The sequence below is a fragment of the Ischnura elegans genome, chromosome X (genome assembly GCF_921293095.1).
Source record: "Ischnura elegans chromosome X, ioIscEleg1.1, whole genome shotgun sequence".
Classification (NCBI taxonomy): domain Eukaryota; kingdom Metazoa; phylum Arthropoda; class Insecta; order Odonata; family Coenagrionidae; genus Ischnura; species Ischnura elegans.
Window position 1 is genome coordinate 15,161,540 of NC_060259.1, and position 15,891 is coordinate 15,177,430.

General features: G+C 38.7%; 2 protein-coding genes across 2 annotated transcripts in view; one reads left to right on the forward strand and one right to left on the reverse strand.

Annotated features, from left to right (window-relative positions):
* The window catches only part of LOC124170886 (protein spaetzle 3), a 192,533-nt gene extending 185,004 nt beyond the window's left edge, over positions 1 to 7,529 (forward strand). The window contains exons 4-5 of the mRNA XM_046549915.1: positions 2,318 to 2,443; positions 6,078 to 7,529. Coding sequence (XP_046405871.1) covers positions 2,318 to 2,443; positions 6,078 to 6,246 — 295 coding nt within the window. The 3' untranslated portion in view covers positions 6,247 to 7,529. The remainder of the gene's footprint in view (positions 1 to 2,317; positions 2,444 to 6,077) is intronic.
* A 6,085-nt stretch (positions 7,530 to 13,614) lies between these two features.
* LOC124171039 (H/ACA ribonucleoprotein complex non-core subunit NAF1) overlaps positions 13,615 to 15,891 on the reverse strand; it is a 66,172-nt gene continuing 63,895 nt past the window's right edge. Inside the window, exon 9 of the mRNA XM_046550186.1 lies at positions 13,615 to 14,818. Within this exon, the coding sequence (XP_046406142.1) occupies positions 13,808 to 14,818 (1,011 nt within the window). The 3' untranslated portion in view covers positions 13,615 to 13,807. The remainder of the gene's footprint in view (positions 14,819 to 15,891) is intronic.

Consider the following 15,891-nt stretch of genomic DNA (forward strand, 5'->3'; position numbering starts at 1 on the left):
TAATGGGTGGCTGGATTGAAAATACTCGGAAAACTAGTAAACTCATGAATTGTTTGAACTGATGCACACCTGGTCTGTGTAAATAATTTTACCAATTCACTGGAAATTTCCTCATCAACCTTGAAATACAGAGCATGCCCATGTGGACACTGGGAAAAATCTACCTCATTTTTAAACACAGAATTCAATTCAGTAAAATGTTTGTTCATTTTCTCCCTGCATAAATAAATATGCACCTCTCTCTGAAGCAGTAGCATAACTAGGGATATGCTTTGGGGGGGAATGAGATGGCCTGGGATGGCAACGTCCCATGATCCAGTCAAAGGGGGTCTGGGAAAATGTTTGAAAAATTACATGCCTGGAAATATATTTTACAACGTTTTGGCACAAAATTAAAGTTATTACAAGTCAAAAATATGCAATAGTTTCAAATATATTTTATTTTCTCTGAGGCTTTGGGGGGGATCTATCCCCTCATCCCCTCCCATAGCAGTCGGAGATATGTACAGAAAAAAACTCAAGGGGGGCACAAAAGATATCTGGAGCTGCCTTTGCTTATATCGTAATAAAAAATTAAACCCCTGACTGCTCTCCTCCTTCCCAGGGTAGTGGCGGGAAACGCAAAGGGTATTTTCATAAAATATAGCAACTAGAAAAAACCATACAAAGCTTTTTTATTACATATCCTTAACTGCCTTTTTTAATTATTGAGGTTAAACTGGTTAATATTGACAAAATATTTTTAAGTTTACTGAATTAAGATAAAGCAAATTAAATAATGGACTACATCAGAGCCAATATACCGGCCTGCCACACTTTTCGCCCAAGCAGCAAAAGCCGATACATCGGCCTACCGCACTAAAAGAGTTTATCAAGTCACACGCCAAGATTAAGAAAGCTTTATTTAAACTGATTATGCACATATATAAGACAATACCATCTCACGATATTAAAAAGTTACAATTGTGGTTCTGCAATGCTTGGCAATGTGGGCGGCCCCGCAAGGGGGGGGCGTGCACCCCCTGTATCCCCCACTGACCCATGGCTATGCCACTGCTCTGAAGTACACCATTTCCTTATTATTTGTCAATGCTTGGCAACCATAGAAGTCATCCACGCATTGCAGGTTGGAAGCCAAGATACACTTAATGTTGCCAAATTCCAGCTGCATCTCTGTCAAAGAGACTGTCCAACCACTACCACAGATTCTTTATCTCGGCTCACACACAAGGTCAATTGTTTTAAAATCATCTTTGCACTCTTAAAATTCAAGGTTTAAGGTGGAAGACTAGCTAAAAAGAGCCCAATTTTGTGCACAATTAAAACATGCTGCTATATTCAGGAATTTATTATTGATTTCTTCTTAGCTTCCAAGCACAGCACACTGCATCACTCACCTGAGATTCTTTGCAGGGTGATGAAATGCCGTACATGACATATTTGAAGCCAGCCATTGATAGCAACATAATCTTCATCTCATACTTTACAAGCAGGCCCGCACTGGACCCCTTGTTAGGGCGGTGGACGGCCATGGCCAGAGGGCGCCAGCAGTATGCAGGGGGAAGACTACCAGGGGGGGTCTGGGGGTGTGGAAAATAATAAATAAATTTTGAAATTTTAATCCTCACCCTCTTGAGATTTGATTGAATCGTACCAAATTGAATTTTATCAATTTTAATTTCCTAGACGGTGATACTTATGCTGTTAAGTGAGATGACATTGAAGTCAAATTTACTGCTCAATGTTTGTATTCTGAGTGTAAAATTGTCAGTTTCGGGACAGGAGGGCACCAAAGATTTCCAGGCTGGAGGGCGCACCAAGATATGCCCAGCACGGGCCGGTTTACAACCAATTTCTGAAGCCAATTCCTTTATTAGAGCACCAAAAACTGGTGCATTTACTGATCAAGGATTCAATAACATCAATAATAGCCACATTGGCTGATTCTTGGAAAGGATGAAAGACAGCCAGTGCTTGAATCAAATTCTGCAGCATTTTCATTTGCTGAGCAGGGGGAAATTTCCTTTGACAGGGATGTCTTAGGACAGATAAGGGATGTATAAATTAGTGGCATTTAATACAGTGAAGGCATAGGCACCAGAATCGATTCTGTAAAACACTGGTGTTTTGTGAGGGTTGATCGCTTGATAGTAGTGGTCATCAAGAGAGATTTCTTTGTATCTTATTCCTTTGTCGTTGGCCTCTACATATCAACCACTACATGAAAAATAGCATATTTTTATGTACATTTTAATATTTCTGCTGCTTTATCATTATTTTTATCTAATTTTTTCATATTTTCCATTTTATTTTTCAGAGTGGATGCGTGTGAATCAAAAGTGGAAATAGTTACTCCATACTGGGCTTCAAACAGTGCTGGAAAAATAAGAGCAATTGTAAACACCCAACACTTTGAGCAAGCTATTCACCAAGAGGTTTGTTCGTAAGTATATTTTGCATTACATTCATTTTGATAAAAAATAAATAAATAAAAAATTGAACAAATAATTTTAAAAATGACTATGAAATGATCCCATTGGCCACACTTCAGTTTGCTTATTGCATTACAATAGCAGCCATCAGAAATTCCTAATATATAAATCATGACACGTTTGTTACACTAAGCACACAATACTTAGTCTGCAATAGAATGATTTTCATCTCAATAAAATTTATCTTAATGCATGCACCTCCAACCCAATCCTTTATTTATTTGTCTCAGTTTATACAACCAAAACATATGCTTATTGGGTGATGTACCTTTTCTTTATTCAATTAGTATATTTGATATATAAAAATAGAAGTTATTAAAATGACTTAAATTCTGATACTATAAAAAGGCACAATTAATTCTTTCTTTCCCTAATGTGCTATATTTTAATTATTGAAACAAGGATAAACATTTAATTATATCGTTTTTCTTATGAACTTTCCAGCTTCATTAACGTTAGGTAAAGGCTTCTAATTTCCGTGTTTGTCGCAGCACATCCCTTTTTTTCATTGGCAAGTTTCCTATTTTTGGCTCCACAGAGTCATTTTCTACCATTTACCATAATTTGGAAACTGATATAAATTCAGTTCAAACGGTACTTAGCAGTTCCATTTTCCAAACTCTGATAAATGGCAACACTGATACTAACCAAGAACGCTAAAAACTATTTACATACATAGAATTAAATAACTAAGCAAATAAAATAACTGTAAGTTCGTGTCAACACATCCAGACAACAGTCTAAGCAGGCTGCAAATGCAGCCATCGATAATGACAGTGATGACAGCAGGTGCCTGTTTAATTTAGAGTAGAGCTGTAAGCAGAGAGCCCATTGTCATTTCAAGGAGTATGGGAGGGTAAAGGGGGTGAGGTGGATGAGATGCACGTGCATCCTGTCGAGACCTCACCGTTTTCCCCCCACGGCTGAGCACTCACGCAATTAAACTCAACTCACGCAATTCTTAACAACTGTAGGCATGGCAGTAAAAAAGCCACTCCAGACCCATGGGTTACATTAATTCTTGTCTTGTGTCTCATAATGAAGAAAATAATTTGGTATAGTGTCCGTGTAATAAATATGATAAAATGTGCAACTTAATCAAATAAATTCAAAGAGTATTGATTGTAGTGTTGTAATTTTGAAAAAAATTATGAAACATTTTTAATAAACTTCAAAATTTCCTGCCGCCTGAAATCTGCTGCCCCCCCTGCTCTCACCTAGTTTCCTAGTGCCCTGCAACGGCAGACAAAAAGTTTCCTACCTTTAAAAATATTTTAATACCTTCTTGCCCCACTGGAGGACCTAATTTCTGCATAATGCAGCACCTATGAACAGCCACATGGAACCTAGCATGAGATGAAGTATTTTATTTTGATATATTTAAACTTATTTAAACATATTTTTAAATTTATTTTTGATATATTTAAACATATTTTCAACTCATCAGTATGTTTGATTTTTAAAGAATTAGTTAATGGGTATTTGATTCTCATAGACTTCTTTTCTTGGAGATAACATTGAAAATATCCTACTTCACACAATGGTAAAATACCGCAATGTCATCTCTATGATGTTTCTGTACTCAGTCCTCCTGAGATCCCTTCTATTCTTACTTTCCTTCTAAGCTAACGCTATTTCCTTAATCATTTTTTAGAAGGAAATGTTGCTGCCCATTTGAAAAAATTGCCACACATAGGCTTCTTTCTTCCGACCTAACATATATATTTTACAAGAGGAAAATTTCTAGATTATTTGTTCGAATGGAACTATAAGGAAACCTCTTGTGTTACACACGCAGTATCAGTCAGTAGGTGAATCAGTTCCCTTATACAGAAGGAAAAAAGGATTCAACAACTTTGCCTCACAAAGCCTCATTCTTTCCTGGGGTATTTCTCACAAAATCACTGTTTCTCATTAAATTGTTCTGTATATGAAATACCTTTTTTGAAAAGGGCAGTTCCACCACTAAACCATGGCATGAAGAAAGATTAAAAAGGTAATTAATTGATTGTATAAGACAGAGTGAAAGCCATTCCTTTAGTCTCCAATAATTTCCCAGAGTTCTGTTTCATTTTCTCCTTGTGAATGTCGAACTGGCAGATTAAATAAGTTTTCTAATGAATCAATATCTACCCATTATTCATGAAATCTGGAGCCATGGATTGGCAAATTCAGTGGCGTCCACCTCATTTTCCATCCCTGACACCATTCACCACCCCATCAGAGTGGAGTCATATGGGCTAAGAAAGTACATATTGAGAACACAGTAAAGAGGGTGTATAAGGGACAGAAAAATTGCCAGTGAGAGAGATGATATGACAGCCTGAGCCATCATTTTTCATCACCTGGTTGTTACACTTCAACCCTTTCCACTGTATTTCCCCCCCCCCCCCCTATGCACAATTATGTACTCCAAACATTATTTTCAATGCCTTAGGATCTAAGAGTGGTGTTTCATGTGACACACGCAAGTTGACAGAGAGCAACCACACGTTGCGTCTCACGCAGCACCCAAGTGGAAAGGGTCAGTGAAGGACTTTCAACCCTAAGGAAAAAAACGAGCAGTGCCATTCTGGTTAAGTTGTTGGATTAATGTCCTGCTTCAAAAATGTAGAAATATGAGTATTGAACACTATCCTGCATTCCTAGGTAAACATTCACAAAAATCATGCTGACAAATCAAGAGTGGAAATTTGATATCAAAATGGATGCTGATACCAAATAATAGCCTTGGTCACAAAATAAATTTGGGATTTTTAATTTTATTCAATTATGTGACCTTATGATTGCATTGGTATGTAAACGAAAAATATTCAGGAAAGTACACTAGGTAAAGTTAATACTGGCTAATAGATGACTTCCAAGCCTTCATCTGACACATTTTAATAAATCTGAATCACTAGGGTGGATTACACATGAAGGTAAAACTATAGTGTTCACTACAGGGTGAATCATGTACATAACAGGAAATACAGCATGTTCTTCCGCTGGGACATGGGTATAGAACTATGGAGCTCACTAACGACCTCTCTGCCATGTCGGCATCGCACAGGCAGAGGTTTCACCACCCTACATGGTGCGGTGACATTTTTCATGAGCATATTCCATGAGAGACATTTGGCATTTTAAGACAGGGAAGTTAAGCCATTTCCTACATACCTGTCATCAAGCAGAATTACTCATCAGGAATGTAACAATAAACGTGGAGAACCTATTTTGGAGCATAACATTAGAAAATTTAAAAATATAAAATGGCTCTCATGGAATAAGCTATGACTATCTAAATGATTCTAGGAATTTGAAAAAAATCTTAAAAGCTATTGCCAGCCACAGGCTCACCAGTAAGCCACCTATATTTCAGTGATAGAACTATGGAGCTCCATTCTGCACTGCACCATTTACAGAGTAGAGAGCACTCTGGTCATTACTTTCTCTGTGGGTAGACATAATACTCTGTAAGTTACTATGTATTTGATAAAAGAAAGCTCAGACTAATAACACTGTCTAGCTGAGGGTATAAAATTAGGCTCACCAGGGCTGGCAAGAGTTTTACTGATATAAAAATCTCCATCATTTTCTTTTCAGGAAAGCGCAAACAATTCGTTGCTCAGGGGAGTGTGGATGTGAGCAGAAGTACAAGTGGCACCGATTGCTCGCATACGACCCTGATAATGACTGCAAGGGCATTTTCATGGACTGGTTCCTGTTCCCATCATGCTGTGTCTGCCGATGCAGTCCCATAGATGATCATTGAGTGCAAGAACCATTAAATATCAAAATTGTGCAATGAATGATGAACTTAATGTCAACATCACATGTATACTGCTGAAGAGGTTTCATGCATTGATACCATTAAAACCCTACAGTTAAGGCTATAAAGACCAAGTGGTACCTTAACAAATAAGCCTGCAAGTGTCTTTATCCTTGCCTAGGAAATACTTGGCAGAGATGTGTAAGCTTACAAAGACAGTATTTTTTCATAATTGAGTAAATAAAATAGAGGTTTATGTTAGACATAGTTTATAAGCAAACTTATTTAGCTAATCATACAACCTAAATGTGTAAAAAATATATGTACCCACAGTAAATGAAGAGAAATTACATTTTCAGCAGAAAGCTGAATGAAAATGCTTCAAATTTCAATTTCAAATCTCAATGCACAATTCAGTCGCAATGCACCACTTGAAATGAGCCGTCATTTTAAGTCTTAGTAGTATTTCATGGTACCTACAAAAGATTACATCACTCATCATTGCAGGGTATATTTAGAGATGTATGGTGTGAATTAATACTTAGTTCATTTATAGATCATGTCTGAGCATTCAGCTCATCACCAATTTTGTAGGAAAAAGCAAACGCTGATGCATTGATCTCACTCTATAAAAAATGTACAGCAAAAAAATGGTTTACAACTATGGCACCATAAAGATAAACAAGATTACCATGACAAAGTTGGAGCAATTCACATTAGAGACAATCATATAATTTGTGTTGCAAGAGCAATGCCAGAAATACTGCGCACCAAATACACCAAAGAATGCATACCATTGTGTCTACTCAATGATGAAATGGTCCAAGATATTATTATTTTTAAATAACTTCAGAAAATAAAACCTCATAAAAATAAAGGTTATGAGCTTCCAGTTCTCGTATGAGCAGTCCATTTACTAGTATCAGTTGTAAATGAGTGGCAGGAGGCGTAAAACAATATTTGGAGCCACATCAGAGCCATTTAGAAACATCAATGCAAAGTTACTATAATTCTCCAATTCCATTTAAGAGTGGAAAACTGAGGGGCTAATTATTGTGATACAAAGACAGTCCCTCGTCTGTGTCCAAGGTAATGCCTGATTGTTTTTGTTCCATCATTTCTCATTTGAAATTAACAAATGTGTATCAAAATGATTTGTTTCTTAATTTTTTGGTGCGTCCATTGAATCAGTATCCTTGAACAGCAATGTTACCGCTGAATGGCACACAAGCTGTAAATTCTTATTTTTTAATAAAGGTATTTATTCACAATTCTTAAAAATGAAATAGGTAATAAAGTTTTCTACCCTGATATTTATGCTTAAAAGTAAAACCTTTTGAAGCTATTACAATTTTAAACTAATTGCGGTCACCTTACCATAGTGGTTTCAGTTGGTTTTTAGTGCTCGCCAGAGAGTTGCACACTCCGTAATTCTATCCAAGGGTTGGTTAGGATGCAAGGGTGCACCCAGGATCATAACTAGGGGGGGCAAGCCAAGTTGTGACATTTTAGCATGGAAAAGGTGAATGAAACCAACATTTTAAGAAAATTATAACATCGCTTTATTAGTTTATGGGATTATTTCTTTGAAAAAGTTTTATTTTAATTACATATCTTATACTAATACAGTAAAGCCTCTTTACATCGTAATGGAGGGGACCAAAATTTGGACAATTTGATGTATGGAGGTTCACTATAGAGAGGTTTCAGTGATAGGCACTATTTTTTTCATATCCTTCGGAAATGAAAGGCATCACTGTCTTTTAAACCATTATATTTATGTGTTTAAACAAACATGCATGCATTAGTGAACATATATTTACAATTTAATGATTAGATAAAGTGAGCGCTATTGCATGATTTTTACCACGATTCGAGAGGAAACGATGTGATTTCTCTCAATTCAACAGTCACTAAAAATGATTAGGATAGTTGGATATCTTTTTTTAAATTTACTGTTAGGTACACTCTCATTCAGAAAAAAATGGCCACAACTAATGGTTAATGTGAAAATGACAGCATATTAAAGGTGTAAAAGAAAAAAATAAGCGTGAAACATTTATCGCTGAAAAATGTCATTCAATGAAATCCAAATGTCATTCCATTCACATCATCGTCATTCACATTAATGGTATCTAGTTGTCTCGGTACAATTTGCGGAGGTAGTTAGGCCGTCTCGGGGGTGTTTCCTTGGTATTATAAGTGAAGGTTTTATGAGATAAAGAGGTTCACTACAAAGAGGTTTGCCTATAAATTTACATGTAAATCTGACAGGACCGTAGGGGTGGTATGAAGTATGGAGGTTTATGATGTAAAGAGGTTCACTACATAGAGGTTTTACTGTAGATAACATTTTTCATGGGTTTAAAGAAAATTTGTTGAATACTTTTGTTTCAATTCGGTACTGATTTTGCTTAAAGACTTTTGCGATTTTTGCTTCTGGGGTGTCCCCAGAGAGGCTTCACCCCAGATGAGAGTCTGCAAAAGAAAATAGCACATGCTAACACAGGCAAAACGGATGCAAACAGCCTGACCACCCATCACAATCCTATCCTATTCTACCACATGTTGTTTTGTCGTTCAACCTCTTTTTCCACCTGAAACATTTTCACCCAACCACAAGGCATCAACCCCTATATCCACAACAGCCTTTCCATACTGTCCTTCAGGTAAGTCTCCTTCACCCAGGAAATGTTGTCATTCAGGTAATGAGGGCTTTGACGATAGCCTTTGCGATAGCTGTGGGCTATGCAATACCTATCAGCATCAGAGAACTAAGGAGGTTGGAGGGGGATGTGTTCCTCAGAAAATTAACCCTTTTGCGGCGGACGTGGGTGGAGCCGATGGGCATTTCCAAACCCAGAACAACTGACATTGGGTGTAGCTGTCGTGGATTTTTCAATGCAAAAGACCCGACGTCAGTTCTGGCCAACACGAAGGAAGGGAAGTGACCGCTGAGGTGCAATTGTCAGATACATTCAAGCCCGGCGTGAGACCCAGCTTGGCAAGTCCCTAGGGCCACTCCTCGGCAGTTAAGGCTGACCCTCCCACTCATTTATGACCATCCTCACCACAGGAATCCGTTGTGAAGTGGCTTTTGTGTCAATAGTCTTTTCAATGATATATTTTATTGCATAGTACAATGTTTTATACTTTGAAATGAATTCTTCATTTTGTTCTGTGTGCAAACAATTTCTGAACAAAATTTTAGTATTAAAAACAACAGACTTTTGGACTCAAGGCCTTACAACCTTTCATTTACTAACTTTGTTGTAATTAATGCTAGAAATCTGTTTCAAATTCCACAATGCTTAAAAAATATCAAAAATTATTTTAGAAAAGTAAATTATTGAAAATCAAATACTATGTTTGGTTGAAAAAAACAGTGGTAACGGAATAAGCTGACGGTGGATTCGTGCTGTGATAGGGCTAGAGGGTGAAGTCCAGAGGCTGGGGTAAGGGATGGGCGCCCAGTTGAGTTGGGTCCCAAATATGAGGGATAAAAATACCATGGCAGGGGCGCAGCCAGGAATTAAGGGTGGGAGGGGTTTAGGTGCAACTGATACCAGGGTGTGTGGGGTATAGAATACCCACCAGGATAAGCGGCAGGTGCGAGATCAATTCATTGCAGAATTTTAAGATAAATGCTTCAAATGGTGATTTTTACGGCTTTCTGAGGGACATATTATTAATTCTTACACTATTCTATTAGTAATATCAATCCAATCAAGTACAATGGATTTAACTTAAAAATTTCTCTGAGCTCTGGGGGGTTTTATCCCCCCAAACCCCCCCTCGCTGTGCCACTGTACCATGGTAACTCCACTCCAAAAAAGAGCTCTGTACGGAGAGTTTTAAAATATTCTCATGCTACTCGTAGCACGGAAAATGTTTTCCAATTGTAGTCACCGGCAGGAAAGGGTTAAAATAAAATATGTACTAGCTTTGCCTCTAAATGTCTTGCATTAGAAAAATAACCAGTCCTCTAACCTGCTTCGACCCATACTCAGGCTCTGCTTCATCAATAACATCTTCACTCTTTGGCTTCATGGAGTCAATTCATTAAAATACATATTTCATTCCAGCATTTTATGGCTTCTACTCACTACCATTTACTCCTCCACCTGAATGGAATTTCTCAAGGTTTCAATTCCCCTAGATTTACTAGAGGTGTCTGAAGTGTTCTAACGATGTTAGATATCCAACCTCCTCCTCCTCACCATTTGATGACACTAAACAGATAATTCCCCTTCAAAGAAATTAACCATAAAAATAAATAACACCAACCTTGTGAATAACTGCCCATATGCTCGCCATCGTCACGACTTCAGCAACTGAAAGTTTGGCGCCCCATCACCCCACTTCGTCGCGTTTGGCATCGGCGATGCAACGGGCACACACAGCCGCTTCGGTGACAATTACAATGTATATTGGATACATCGTATTCTCGGCTATTGATGGACTTCCAAAACCACGAGCAAACTTCGTCATTGAAACTTTCCAATAAAGGCACGTACGACACTGACTCACAAACTACTACCAATGTAACAAGTATATAGAAAACATTGTTCTCAAAAATATGCTTCCCTTGCTGTAGCCAGCCTCAAGGCAGTACCGTGACAGCCAATCCAAAATTAACAGGCTCTAATCCCATCTTAATGGTGCCTTCGAGTTCTTAAAGGTAATTATATTTTTACGTTATTCTGATGAGTTTGCTGCAACAGTTGATGGAATTGCCAGAAATTGACAAGCAGATATAATAATAAAATATGAAAATGATACCGCCACACTTGATTATTTTAGATAAATCAAACTTCAAATTATATCATATTTTGGAATTTTGCTGATAAAATAATTTCACCAAATGACCCGTGGTTCCACCCACTTAGTGAGTGGGGTCCTCCTCATGGAAAAGAGTCGCATGGAATTAAAAGGGTCTATTACCTGCAGGAAAAGGCTCCGGCCTCCTTTGTATTGCATGCAGTGGGACACTAGTGGGGATCTAGCCACCGCAGCTGAAGGGTGAAATATGTAGAAGTCTCAATGTGCTCATATGAGGGTCCAAAATATGGAAGAAAGCACTTCTATCAATGATTATCCCATTGTATTAGCAACAAAAATTGTAGTTACAGGGAGCTCAGATACTATTGTTAAGACTTAGTAGAATTTTGAAAGCTCTGTCTGCAATGTGTAAGTGCACTATTGACAAATATTGGAATTAAAATTAAGAAAAATGATTCCATTTTTGACATTGATGTTTCCATTTCCTTAAATAAGAGGTCTGCAGTGCACTACACAGGAGATGAAAAGAGGAATAGCAGGAGGAATGAAGGGGATGGAAGCAAATCAGCAAGAATGCTTGCCTTTAACTGCTCTAAAACTAAACTCCTCTTGCCTCTAAAACTAAGCTGGAACAAAGCATTTTCTTGTGTTAAAATATCACATTAGAAAAGAATATTATGCCATAGGAATGCTTGACTCTTTGACTAACATTCAAAGGAGCAATTTAATTAAACCCTTTGCAAGAGTTTCAGATAAAATTTCAATAGAAATAGTTTAATTATTCCATCATGGATGCTAAAAATTTCCACCAAGTTACATCTGAAACAATCAATTTAAGTTAATGCATGTAACGCACCCTCTGAACCAATGGTCAGGTGCTGGGCACAACTCCAAGAAATACATAATTGCAAAGATTCACCATATGGTCAAATGCAGAAACTTTGTATACTTAAAACAGAGGACAGGGGGTGCAACATTACCCATGACCGGATTGTCCAATAATCAGTGCTCAACTGTATCTACTTCACCATTTAAAAATCATTCCAGTGAAACTGCGCATCAAGTCTCGTTGTTTCTGGTTATTATTTGATTGCCTACCTCTTCCACTGACTTCCTCAACCTATTTGAAACAACAATAATCAACACCAGATGACTGTAATTACAGTGGAGGACCTCAAATCCGGAAAGCAAAGGGTTTCTGCATTTCTGTTTTTTTCTGGATTTCTGGTCTTCAGCACGCGGAAAAAGTGTAACTTTTTTTTGAGAATTTTAATGCAATATATGTCAAATCGCGACCGTAGCTTCCACAGCATAAACTATACGTGCTTAATACTGGATGAGAACGAACAATAAATACATCTTTTTCTTCACGCTCAACGGCTTTCGTTGATAGCATTCGCTAAACGTTGCAATATCTATCGATACTTTCCTTAGTCGGACAGTAAACCTGTGCAAATGCTTCTATATTTTGTTAATTAATTAATTTATAAATGTGCCCAGGCTCTTGTGCTCGATATCTGAGATCCCTAAGTGTCCCTGCCAAGGTTGTTAGCGAATGTTCATAGCGTGTGCTAACTTCCTACTCGTCCCACCACAAGGCTCGGAGAGTGGTGCCACGAAGTAGTCGAAACACTACGCAGAGGAATTTTCAAACATTCCGGATTTCTGGATTCTGCATTTGACTCCCTCAACTGCATTCCATAACATTAAGGTCCAGGTCAGTCAAAGGAGAATTTTTAAAAAAATAAGGAAAAATGAAGATTATCCCAAAAATGCATGCATATATCATGTCACACAATTAATTTCCCACATTTTACATCAGTTCAACAACCACTTCACTCTTTCTCCTCATCCATCACTGATGTGCTTCCAGCAAGCCTTCCTACGACTCTGCCTTGCTTCCTGACCCCACAAATAATTCTTCCTCACTTTAAACCAGGGAGTAGCAATGGCAGAATTCTCGAAGATTTCCAGGTTATCCAAAGGAATAGCTTTGTTTTTCATAGAGCCCTTTAGTACTTAACATATACATTTGAGGCTATATATAGCTCACCAGGTAGATATACCCCACACAGGAAATGAAGTGACCTAAAACAGAAGTCTAGCAACTAAACAGTTAAGCTTACTAGTTACCAAATACGAGCTTTGAGTAAATGACATCCAGTCAGCAGCAATCCTAAAAAATTCTTTTCATGGAAAATTATTGGAAGAGGAGCTTCCATCCCATCGGCTCACAGGGTATGCATGAAGAATACTAATACTTACATAATGGCTGGCCGGCCAAAGCTATTTGTACACCTGTTGTTTTTTAATTAATTTTGAAATTAAACATTTTCCCCAAGTTGTACAGAAGAGGTAGGTGAACTACTTTACCACTAACCCAACTATTACAACTTTAAATAAAAAAATTACCTTCAACACATTCATTTTGTAGTTATAATTAGAGTAAAAGTAAAATCGTGAAATTTGGCGAGCCAAGCATTCTAGGCGACCCTTTCTCTGGTTCTATAGACTGATTTTCACCAACGCTACCCTCATACAGGCCAAAGATATCAAGTACGTCAATCAATATAATGATTTAGATTCATCTCTGCTTTTATTTTTTATTTAAATCTTAAAAAGTAAGATTTGAATGTTGAAAGTAATACACGTTAACACAGAAACCCATATTTTTACCACACAAATGTCTGGGGAAGACATCTTTTGCCATCATGAAGACAGCCATTTACACACTAGACTAGTCTTTACTTGTAATATGCACAAGTATTGCACAGAATCTGGCCTAAGCATTTGGCCCACTAGGGGGTGGATGTTTGGTAAATAAGGAGCTGGGCCGTAACACAAATGGCGACATTTGCCTCGAGATGAATGGGGGATGCCTTGGGGGTGGGAAGGAGGGAGGCATGGAATTCCTTCTCTCAAATGGCCCCTGGAAAGAGGGGAAGAAAGGGTTGGGGGAGAGGGGCTGGGGAGAGCTGAATGGGTGTTGTGAGGTACTGCTGGCAGGTGGAGCGCTCTGCAATGGTGAAGGCAGCAGTGGGCTCGGATTGTGACCGGGGGCATCAGGGTATGAGTGGGGCACAATGACACCGGTAGGAATAGGAGGAGGGACCCTGAATAGGTGAGCCCCACTCGGCTGAGGAGGGGGGACACTAAATGGATTCTGCAGGCATGGTGCTTCAGGGGGGGCAGGAGGGAACAGGTGCTGAGGGCTTGATCCAAATACCCAGGTGGAGGGTGTTGGTAGGAGGCCGGACTGTTCATGGGTCGGCCTCTTTGGCATTGGGCATTCCATGAGTGCTGATGGTGTGCCCTGGGATGGTGTGCCCTGGGATGGTGTGCAAGGCATTGGAGAACATTGAGGCGGGCGCACTTGATCATCTGCACTACGATCTCTGAATAGATGACGGTTGGCTCTGCGGGCCGACCGCAGGGCATAGTCAGAGGCATGCCAGTCTCCTGTGTGCTTACCCCTGAGCGGTGGATGCCCAGGAGGGTGGAGTGAGCCCTGATTGTCTATTCTATTTATAGGACCATTGTTGCAAGGTGGGGGAGGGTGTTTTGACTGGTAAGAAGGAGTTAATGCCTGTCTCCAGTGCACATGAGCCGGCTCTGATAAGGCACACTCCTCTGCAACACCAGTTTGCTGTGGAGGGGGCTTGGAAGGGGCCTTCCTTGGGTGTGCCACCTGATTTTCCACACTGCTACCACCTCCATCAGCCTCAGTAGTGCTCGTCCCCTCCTGGCCATCCCCACTCCCATCATTACTTCTTCCTTGTTTGGATTGATGAGGCTGTGAGCAATACATTTAAAAAAGTAAGAGGGATTGCCATAAATGAAAAATATTGAATATGAAAAACCAAACATTGATATTAACAGAAAAATAACTCTGACAAAATTCTTTCTCAAGTTTGATACATCCCTGATAAAAACTTCAAATGGTAATTTCAACACTTTCATACAAAACTCAACTACCATCAATGGTTTCAACTTATTATGTCATTTTCAAGATGTTACAAAAAGCACTCTCTCAGTATTTATACCCAGAGCCAAGGCAGGAGGTGGGGTTATATGTATCATGAACAATAACTCCCTCACTTACATGGTTATTTCTTTCTAAAAATTCATATGTTAATTGAGAACCACCACAGTCAAAAATTGCTAGAACGTCATTGCCTAAGGAGGTGCTTTCGGAAGAAAAATATTCCAGCAGAGTTTGTCCTCTGCCAGTCATCAGATGATCCTTATTTAACCCTTAACCAGTGACGTGCTGTCTGAGAGACCGCTGCGTTTCTAAAATCAAGAATATTTACAAAACTACTACAGTAAAACCTCTATGTAGTGAACCTCTTTACATCGTAAACCTCTATACATCGTACCAACCCTCTGGTCCCGTCAGATTTACATGTAAATTTATAAGCAAACCTCTCTATAGTGAACCTCTTTATATCGTAAAACCTCTACATATCATAGCAACGAGAGACCCCCGAGGCGGCCTAACTACCTCCGCATTTCGTATCGAGACAACTAGAGGCCATTAATGCAGCCGCGATAACAAACATGGAATGACATTTTCAGCGATAAATGTTTCACGCTTATTCTTCTCTTTTACACATTTACTGTAATTTTCACGTTAACCATTAGCTAGGGCCATTTTGTTCCATGTGAGAGCATACCTAACAGTAAATAAGAAAAAGGCAACAAACTATCCTAATCATTTTAAGTGACACTAAATGAAGACAGAACGTATCGTTTTCTCTTGAATCATGGTAAAAATTGCGCGTTAGCACTCGCTTTCTATTACTTATGGCTTTATTTTCCTGTGAGGGCTTACATACTATGTTCAGTTAATAAAAGAGGCGACCA